The sequence below is a fragment of the Camelina sativa genome, chromosome 4, assembly GCF_030686135.1.
Source record: "Camelina sativa cultivar CO46 ecotype springtype chromosome 4, ASM3068613v1".
Lineage (NCBI taxonomy): Eukaryota > Viridiplantae > Streptophyta > Magnoliopsida > Brassicales > Brassicaceae > Camelina > Camelina sativa.
This window is the reverse complement of record NC_141883.1, coordinates 16,338,447-16,348,682: the sequence shown is the minus strand read 5'-3', so window position 1 is coordinate 16,348,682 and position 10,236 is coordinate 16,338,447. Positions and strand designations below refer to the sequence as shown.

The window sequence follows — 10,236 nt, the reverse complement described above, 5'->3', positions numbered from 1 at the left end:
CAATATTATATAAATAAATACAGTTTTAATATAAGGTTTGTCACACTTGCATGTACAAAATACAATTTATGTTAACATATTAAACTTGTTTTCACGTTTTCGTTTTAAAAAACTTAACACTTAGATGTCGATATGTAAAAAGGTAATATTATTAAGGGGAAAAAACTGAAAATGGGATGACAATAGTATGAAATGAAACGTTATAGTAGATATTAGGTGCTTAAAAGAAAATCATATATTTTCAAAGACTTCTTTGAAAACCACATTAAGGTTTTTGTTTTGACATTTCCCTTCTTCATGTGTAATCAAAATCTTCAATCCTTTTCTGCTTGTCACTCTAGAAAATGCAACGTATATTTGTCCATGTGTAAATACGGGCTTGGGTAGATACAATCCAACATGTTCCAACGCCTGACCTTGGCTTTTGTTTATAGTGATCGCAAATGCAAGAGCAACGGGAAACTAACGACGCCTCATACGAAAGGGAAACTTTGCATCCGGTGGAGACACAAACATCCTAGAGATAAGAACTTTATCGTTGACGTTTCTTTTACCTGTTTCAATCCTTGTTTCAATAACTTGATTAGCCATTTGAGTGAAAATCAATCTCGTACCATTGCATAAACCTCCCTTAGGATCAATATTCCTAAGGAACATGATAGGTACTCCCTTTTTCAGCGTCAGAACATGGTTAGGTAATCTAGAAACGTGAATATTCTTAAAGAATTCCTGAGTATAGATCATATCGTCGTAAGCACTTGTATTGGAAGTCTCGATGCTGTCTGAACTCAAATACTTTCTCTCTTCCCCTAGATTTAATAAAACCAAAATAAGAAACCGTTTATATTGAATTTTGTTTGCCAAAAAAAATTCAACTCTTAATATACCTGGAAGTTGAGAGAGCATATATTGATTTATTTTATCGACATCATCATTTTTTGGACTAAGAATAGCTCTTTCGCAAAAGAATTTTGCATCGGTCCTTGTTGCAAATGATGTACCGTATATCTGTTTAACAATTGCTTGTATAGGATTGTCACATGCAGCAATTAATAAATCCTCGGGTATTTCTATTTCGACCTCACCACTTTTAGGCTCGTTGATCTTGCCATCCCCAACATCGAGTAGCCATTTTGAAAACGTAGAGAGAGCATCTGCATCCTGACTATTTTTTGCCTTGCAAAGCCTCATGTTTTGTGTAAGCGGAAGTACTTTACAACTATCCCAAAGCAACGATGAGTTTATCACTTTAAATTTTTTATATCTATAATTATAAATATAACAATCCATTTAAGTAAATATATATAACATTTATATATATTCCTGAGATATGTTAATTTGCTTTTTCAAACAATAGTTATTTCCGTCTTTATCATTTCAAGTTAGTAAATTTATATAAATCATAAGTTTTATCTTTTGTGATTATGATTTTTACAAATAAAGATATATGATAAAACTTGCTTACATCATTATATCGTTTTAAATTTATGAAAATTACATAAGTTTGAAGATATACGTTATTGGTCTGTCATTCATTTATGTTAAATATTTTTAATATATTGTAAAATATATGAAAACTTTGATAGAAACATATATAAATAAATAGTTTCAAAAATAAAATAGTTTGACATCTTTAAAAATATGTACCACAAATACAATCTTTATTAAATGTTTCACGATTTTATTATACAAAATCATACAACAATAAGTTTAATATTTAAAAAGATCAACGATCAATATATTGATAATTAAACTATTGATACATTAAAACAAATAACATTAAAATAAAGGAATAAATGTTACAGAAATATTGTAGGGTGAAACAAATTGTCTTCTTTTTGATCTTGGGTTCCATATCATCTCTTTGTGACACCAAACAGATGGAATTGGAATTTCAGCATATGTTATAGTAATATACGTCATATTATTAATATACCTCTTTGCATATCTTCTATTCTTTTGGTCCATGATGCCTACGTCAAAAAATTATATATTAATCTCATAAGATTATAATATAATTATCAAAATTTTAATCTAAACCGAAAAAAAAAAACATAATAATATACCTCTTTTGAAAGGTGGACTGTAGAACTTGTTGTCCAATGTTGGTGTCTTGTAAGCAGAGCTGGTTTCTTTGTAGCTTTGAGTTTATTAGAATTCAATTTGGATTGAAACTTTCATTGGCATTTACATTATATATATAGTTGCCTCGTGAACGATGTCTCTGTTCTATGAAAATAATTAGTTAAATGCTAATCTTTACCCATTATTATGTGTAAATGATTTGGTTTAATTGAAACTGAATTAAAGAAAAGGTCAACCAAACCTCTTTCCTAATTAGGGAACACCGGTCAGACTGAGAAGTCAAACTGTCATTTTAACCGGTTTAGCGGTTCTAGCCTATTAAAGTCTCGTCCACTCAACAAACTTTTTTAGGGTTGGGCCGTACGCGGTTTACAGAGTTACTCAAATCAAACAGAGTAAAAATATAATTAGATGCCTAATGAGATGTATTTTATATATAAAAATATTTACACAAGTCGATTGTCAAAAAAAAATATATTTACACAAGTCTATTGTAAGACCTTTAAATCCTAAGCCCTTCACTCTTTAACCAAAATACATACATGACTTGCTTTACCTCAGCACAAAGGATGAACATACAACTCACTGGGTTGTCGCACTGTATAAATTAGCAACAGAAACAGCCAAATCAATGCCCCCGTAGCCTTGTCCTTGCATAGTCTTCCTAAACAAAATATGTACTTGTGATTGTTATTGATAGCATTTGAAACTGTTATAAGGATCAAAGTAAGGCTACTTACATCAGGTTTTGAGAAAATTCCTCACCCATAAACCATTCTTGGAACTTATATGGAGGGAAAATTTTACACATATTCATATAATTCCATTTAAAATGCACAATAAATTTTCCAAAAGAGGGTACTTATTATATATGGTTATGTCTTACTTTTGGTTCAACTTCTAGGCATAGAATATATATGTGCATACTAACCAAACCAAGAATATGATATATACATGATTCAAGTTTTAAGATACTATGCAATCGTCCTTGGCCTATAACTTTCCGGCCAAGATTCAATGGAAAGAGAATCAGCCATGAGCTAAACCAATTTGTCCTTTGTCTAACAGTACTAATTATCTAATTGAAACAAAATAGTTGATATCTTATAAAGTTCTAATTCTCAATTTCGAACTGTTGAGGCACTTAGACGACCAAAAAAAAAACTGCAGAGGCACTTACATGGAAAAATGGCTAGTGCCTGAGACAGTAACATGCGGCTTTCAGGAGAAGTAACTCTTCCGCTGATCAGTCTCCATCTGATGTCAAGATCACTGATGGAATCTACATCAGTTCTCTCTCGCTTCATCTCTATTATTCCCAAAGAAGAATCTGAAAGCTTCTCCGCATAATTAAGAAGTAACTTTTGTAATGTGAAGTTGATCCTCGTACAGTCCAATGGAGCAAACCAATTTCCTTAAGGTAATCCCTGTCAGAAGATCATATACAAATTGGACAGACATAGATACAAAACGCAGCTACCACATCAAAACCTGTGATTTAAAGACACTTCAACATAGACCTGATACTTTTTAAGAGACCTAGCGGTTTTCTCAAACAAATAAATTAAGATACTTTTGATTGTCTCAGTACAGGTGAACCTTTCAGGACAGAGTTGTAAAAGCAATATTAAGCAAAAACCACAATGACACGTAAAGAGGAAGGATTAAGTCTCAGTCTTAATATTTATCTTCTTAATTTCCTTTTCCTTTCCCTTTCCCTCTGCCTCTTCCTTTCCCTTTCTTCTTATTCGAACCATTCCTAGAACCATTGTGTATTTCGTCATCATCAATTACTTTACACATAGCATCCTCCAGCTCCTTGGTTTTGCTTCGCTCGACCTTCCTCTTCTCAACAAAACTAACTACTCCACGAAGAACAATGTCAGTGTCATCGTCTTGCATCAGCTCTTCAGCTAACTCAGCAGGAGTAACTTCAATAGAATCGATCAGCTTCTCGAGTTTCCTCGCAGAGAGGATGGTTTAAGCCGTCTAAACCAAGGTAACTAGTGACCAATATCCTAAAATGCTAGCCCTGTACAATAAGGATCCCAACTTTATCTTCAAAGAGAGAAAAAATCATAATAATATACCTCTCCAAGAAACCACTACACAAACAGGAAAATAAAATACTAAATTCTGATTTTGGCCGACCCATATATAAGCCTCTACTCTTACAAAAGCTTCTTGGCAGATCTATACCATCCACCCAAATAACAAACCATTAGTCATTAAAACATTTAAAGGTTTATCATCAAATCAAAGAAAGTGTATTTAACAATATTCATACTCGATTGGGAGTTGGACTTCTGCTATTCCGGTAGTCCACTGTGTCGAGCTCTCTTTGAAACTACGCTTCTTAACCTGAGAAGGAAGGTGTTTAGTAACAACATTCGTAATCCCCTGTACCACATAAAACAATAAACAACCAATGTGTTACATTAGGCAAAGCAACTTACTTTAGATGATCAGGTATCTTATATAACTCATCTTCCACTCGCTTCAACTCATTCTCAACCTCCTCCGCATCATCAATATTTTTCCCCTCTTCTTAGCCAACTCTCGTTCAATATACTTTACCCCAAAGAATCAAAACAACCCTTAAAACACTTGCAAAGGCAGCTCACTCTAGAAAATTAGGTTAAATTTTTAAACGGAGAGAGATTTGGTTACATGTTGGGATCTTCAATAAAAAAAACAGTCTCTTGAGCAAAAGTATCTTGCAACATAAGCTCCTCTTTCTCTGCTTCAGCTTTCTCCCGATGAAGATAAAGCTGGGATCACTAAATTTCTCTCTTTGCTTCTGCAAAAACTTTACCTCCTCCAACGCCAATCTGTAGATCAACCAAAGATCAAACCTTTTTAACAACCCATCAAACTAATTGAATAAACTAAAACGATACAAAGCCGAGAAAAAAATTAAGACCCTAAAAGTGGTGAATCGAAGAGAAGAGAGTTTTTTTTTTTCTACTTGGTTTAGGGTGAAAGCAAACATAGAATTGTGTTTATAGTTGTGGACGATTTATCTTTTTAGTTTCCAGTAAGTAGATGTATTGTCATCGAATTTTTTTTTTCTGCTGAAACCCAATAATTTTATATTAACGTCGATCTTTAAACAATCTAAGCTCTTTAAACGTTTAATGCATAATAGATTATGGTCATAGATTCTCTAATTAAACGTTCAAGAGAGTTTTTCCGGGAAATTTAAAGATTAAATTAGCAAATTCTAGTTTTGTAAATAACTTTTTATGCAATTAGATTTTATTGATTTTTTAGATTTATTTTTAATGTAAAAAAAAGAGAAATTTACGTCCGGAAACAAACTAATTCAACATTAGGAATAATTTCATTAATGACAAAACGGTAAAATTTTGCTGAGATTAAACGTGGAACGTTTTTACTTTGTGTTTAATATAATAAATATTACTAATAGTAATATATTTTACGTCGTTTTGAATAATTTATTTGATAATACATATTTTATTTTAAGTTTTATGTAATAGTCAAATATATAAATATGGACAACGCGGCAAATCCTAAAATGCATGGCTGATGGCTCCCTTCGACGCCACCTACCACCATTACACAAAATCTCTCCCACCTACTTCCTCACTCATCATTTCGCCATTCTTCTTGACTCCTTTTAAATAAAACAATACTATTACGTTCCTTTAAATATTATTATTATAAATTGGTTTACCTTTACACACTTATAAAATTACAACAGAGTAATAAAATAGTACATGACTACTTAAAAATAATATTTTAAATTTTAGCTTAATCTTAAAATTTAATCTATTATTCATAAACTCTATTTTGCTTAGCTAATGAAAATGACTTATTATACGTTAATAAAGTCTTGAAATGGTAAAAGAAATGCAACGAGACAAAACCAACTACCACCCCGTCTGATTCATCCACGCCTCTTCTTATGTGGTAATGCTAAATTATGGGGAAATAATATTATGTACATGCAATTCTTATGCTCATAAACACTACCAAATATTATTTCATGATCGAATATGACAACATGATGATGCTAGATTTATAAATTACATATATCAAATATTTTCGACTATTTCTCTCCCACCAAACCCCAAATGGTTATTTTTCTCTCCTACAATCATCACATAATCGTTCTCCCACCTGAAAATTTAAAGTAAGTTTTGTTTTGTTGACTACGATGATTTTAGAGATAGTTAAAATTCAGATTAATTCGTGATTGTTTTGTGGGAAGTGGTTCCAATGTCTAACTTCGAGTGATGGAAATATATTTCCAATCTACTAATCGTAAATGGTATCTTGTTTTGGTCACTACAGATGTTTTAAGTGGATTACAATTATTACTAGTTTTTAAATACATTTAGATGATTAGTCTGGAGTTTGGTTTAAAATCCTCCAAGATGATAATTAGTACAAATGTTTGGTGGAAGACTCTTTATATGGCTAGACTGTGAATTCAGACGTATCCGTAACAAGTTTTTATAGCCAGACCTAACTTTCTATAAAGTTAGCACAAGGCATTGTTTTAGACTATATTCAAATAAAATATATTAGACGTATAATATAAGCTGTAAAAGGCTATACAATGTTTTCAGTAGTCTCAAATTTGTTTGTAATATATAGAACTACACCTAGTTATGTATCTCTTTTCTTTCAAGTCTCTAGATCATTAGAAATCGGCTCTGTTTATAGCTTTGGACTTAACATACATTCAGCTGAATTTCCAAACAATTGTAACCAAAACTGAATGAGGAAATTCAAGTATCTTTTTTTTTGGTATGAATTCTATAGTATAAGTTTGGTCGATTCTAAAAGTATCTTTACTCACCAGAAAACGAAAGTAAAACAATAAAAGCTATATCTGTGGATATATATAATGCATGTGTGATTACAATTTTGTAACATATAAGTTTCTTGGAAATTGTAATTCCAATTTCTTGTAAGTGACCTAGAAATCAATCGGGCGAGCTCCTTGATTTGTTTTTAAACCAACAAACGTTGAACCTTTTTGGGTTCACACGTGACCTTGACTTTTCTTTTTGGGTCACACGTGACCTTGACTTTTCTTCACGCTATCTACAATTTATGAATAATATATACAACTTTAAACGTAATCTTTTTCTTCTAAATAAATTTAGTATTATGTGGGTCTTTTTTTGGATCATTCACAGTTATTTGGGTCTTTTATATTTCTATGCTTTTTGGTTTTATTAACCTTTAAAAAAATTTTTGAGAAGAAATAGCAACAAATATTAAGTCAAGATTATGATTTGAATAGTAATTTGCTTTTTTTCAATGGAGATTATGATTTTTTTAATATTATCTAGTGGAGATTTAAACAAAATATTTGATAATTTTGTTAATATCACATTTGATAATTTCCTTAGTATTATTTAAATATATTAATATTTTATATTTTGAATTAGATAAAATTTTATTATTCCATTTTTTCATCTTTTAACTAAACAAATATCAATTTTTATAATTTATTATTCTTTATACTTTTCAACCGCTACAATATTACCAATCAAACTAAATACTTAACCGCTTTCTTTTACAGTACCATCTTTTCCGTCCGCTATCTTTAATCGCTTTCTTTTTAACCACCTTCTCTACAACTGTTATAAATTTTTTAAACGCTTTTTTTAAAAGTAGTTACCAATCGGAGCCATAGTGGTTAGTTTAGGAAGAACTTTGGTCAACAGTGAAATGGAGATGAAAGTCTTCACATAAAACAAAAGATTTTAAACACGATGCTAATTAAACAAATTTTAAGTGGTCGGTCTCAAGCCTATGATAGCTCCCAGCGACTGAAACATAATTACGAACATCTCTACGTTAAAAAAACATATACTAAACACAGCCTGAGAACAAAATACTAGTAACGTTGATTAGATAAAAACAAAAATATGTACTCTATTTTCTAAATTGCCAATATTCTTTGCTTTTCTTGATTAAAATTGAGTGAAGTTACAAAATAAAATCAAAGGAACTCTTCAATAAAAGATTCTGCGAACCTTAATGTTCATCACTATTAAAAAAGTAAGAGATCTGGTAATATCGTAACAGACAAATAAAATAAATTGTTTTCTTCTCCTAATCACCACGTGAATAATGAGCTCTACATTTACGGTTTCATTTCAGTATACACCACAATTTTCACAACAACAAAAAATACATAAAAATTTAATAAACTTATTGGTTTGTTTTGTTTTTTTTGCTTTAACGATGGGGTCATGCGTCTTCGGTGGATGTCATGGACCATGGTGTCATATCCATGGGGTAACTTCCCAGCACTCTTAAGAACGACGTGTACTCTTGAACCTCCGCAAGCGCGTTCTGTGCACGCGGCTCCGCCATCGACGCTTCAAAGTCAACATAAAACATGTACTCGAAGTTCTTGGCCGTGCCAAAGCTCCCGTCACCAACGACCCTGAGTGGGCGGTTGTGGTGAGGCCGCGACTCGATCTTGGTCAAGCTAATGTCTCTGAAAGCAAAGGCCGAGAGGACTTTGAAGAGAACGCTTGTTCCTTTGTGCTCTTGTGCAGCGAAGACGATGCTCGTCTTGAACGGCCGGTCCGTGCGTGGGATTATAGGTTCACGCGCTAGCATTAGAAAGCGTGTGACGTTCCCCGGATCGTCTTGGATACCGTCCGCTAATATCTGGAGGTTGTATAGCTCTGCGGCGCGTGCGCTCGCCACAGCTGCCGTGTCGTGGAGGTTGTTAGCCGCGATGTATTCTGCAGCAGCCGCTGTGTCGTGGAAAGCCTCACGCGCTGCGTGTGGTGTAAGGACGTCCAGAGAGTGTTCCGTCTGAGCCAAGGCTTGCGGATGAGAAATCACCCGCGAAACGCAAGCAGTTCGGACTCCCGGGAGTGCGAGGAGGCAATGGTGAACCGGAATCTGAACTTCTCCGACGATGTGGAGACGGTGACGGAGGAGAAGATCATAGTTCCGATGGATTGAACCACCGAGTGAGTTCTCAACCGGAAGCACGGCTCTATCAGCGATCCAAAGCTCCACCGCCTGAAAAGCAACGTCGAACTGGTCACAAGGAATAGCGTCGCAATTGGGATAAGCTTTTCCGGCGGCTGCTTCCGAGTACGCGCCGGGAACTCCTTGGTAAGCTACACGGAGACTAGAACCATGCAACGGTGCCGGAGATAAATCAGTAATCGTCAACGGCTGAACCGGTACCGGAGCTAATTTTCCGTTAGTGGACTCAACCGCGACGATACCAAGATTGACGGAGCCGTTCGTGTGACCGTTAACGGCGGCGATTTTGTCGGCTAAACCGCCGGAGTTTTCAACGGAAGCAACTTTGCTAGATAAAATTGCACATGAGCTTTGCCAATCAGCTCGGTTCACGGAGACACCGTTAGGGAAGCTAAACGACTCCGACCTATAACCGCAAGTAACAGACACGCGCCTTGGAATCACGTGGGAGAAACGTTTGTTCCTCCTAGCTGTCGGAGTTGTTGATCGGAACTTGAGATCACACGACGTAGCGGCTTGCATGATTTATAATGACGATGGTATGACAAAACAAGAATTAAGAATCAAAACGGCGGCGTATTATGGATTACAGAGTTTGAGAAGCTTGAGTTCTTTCGTTGAGAGAGAAGCTCAAAGCTGAGAGATAAGGAGAGAAGAGAGATGGTCTTATATACACACACAAGAATAAGTTTTGTTTTTTGCAAAATGAGTCTTGACGTTTGTATAATTCGGTAAAATCATTCACCTACCACCTTCCATGTAATTTCTATATATTATATTTGATTATAATTTCTTAAAGCTATAGATTGGAATTTAAAAAATGTGTAGTGTTTTCGCAAAATATTTTATATTATTGGTTTACGTGAAAGCGATGTTCTTCTTTTAGTTCTTACCATGGTTTTGTATTGTTGGTTTACGTCCATAGATTTTTCTAGCAATATCAGCTTTTATGTTAGTATCATTGGTGTTTATTTAGAGCAAGGGTGGTAAATTTTTCTTTGAAAAAATATTGAATATGAAGTTAATTAGTTACCTAGCTTCGAAAATTTTGAATGATAAAGTTTTACGAAAGATATCCTACAAGTTTTGATAAAATATAAAAGAGAGACATTTGCAGTAGTAGGCCCAAGGTTTCCGTTGTCTTATGCGGAATTT

At 33.9% G+C, this 10,236-nt stretch overlaps 2 protein-coding genes and 1 long non-coding RNA gene across 4 annotated transcripts; all 3 read right to left on the bottom strand.

Annotated features, from left to right (window-relative positions):
* Positions 1-462: 462 nt before the first annotated feature.
* On the bottom strand, positions 463-1,191 carry LOC147945816 (uncharacterized). Its single transcript, XM_087509377.1, has 2 exons — positions 888-1,191; positions 463-809 (listed from the first exon to the last, which is right to left on the bottom strand). Exons 1-2 carry the CDS (start codon positions 1,189-1,191, stop codon positions 463-465), a joined length of 651 nt encoding a protein of 216 aa, XP_087365503.1.
* Positions 1,192-2,487: 1,296 nt separating this feature from the next.
* Positions 2,488-4,682, bottom strand: LOC109132674 (uncharacterized). The gene is made up of 3 exons (XR_002037687.2): positions 4,542-4,682; positions 3,266-4,117; positions 2,488-2,749 (listed from the first exon to the last, which is right to left on the bottom strand). It is a non-coding gene; the product is annotated as an uncharacterized LOC109132674 (long non-coding RNA).
* A 3,113-nt stretch (positions 4,683-7,795) lies between these two features.
* Positions 7,796-9,936, bottom strand: LOC104780319 (arogenate dehydratase 4, chloroplastic). 2 transcript variants are annotated; one of them, XM_087510222.1, is made up of 2 exons: positions 8,610-9,824; positions 7,796-8,029 (listed from the first exon to the last, which is right to left on the bottom strand). In XM_087510222.1, the coding sequence occupies exons 1-2, from the start codon at positions 9,601-9,603 to the stop codon at positions 7,977-7,979; spliced, it is 1,047 nt and encodes a 348-aa protein (XP_087366348.1). In that variant the 5' UTR covers positions 9,604-9,824; the 3' UTR covers positions 7,796-7,976. The 2 variants fall into 2 exon arrangements, with proteins under 2 accessions (XP_087366348.1, XP_010503119.2); XM_010504817.3 differs by lacking the exon at positions 7,796-8,029 and having other exon boundaries at positions 8,160-9,936.
* Between the last annotated feature and the right edge of the window lie 300 nt (positions 9,937-10,236).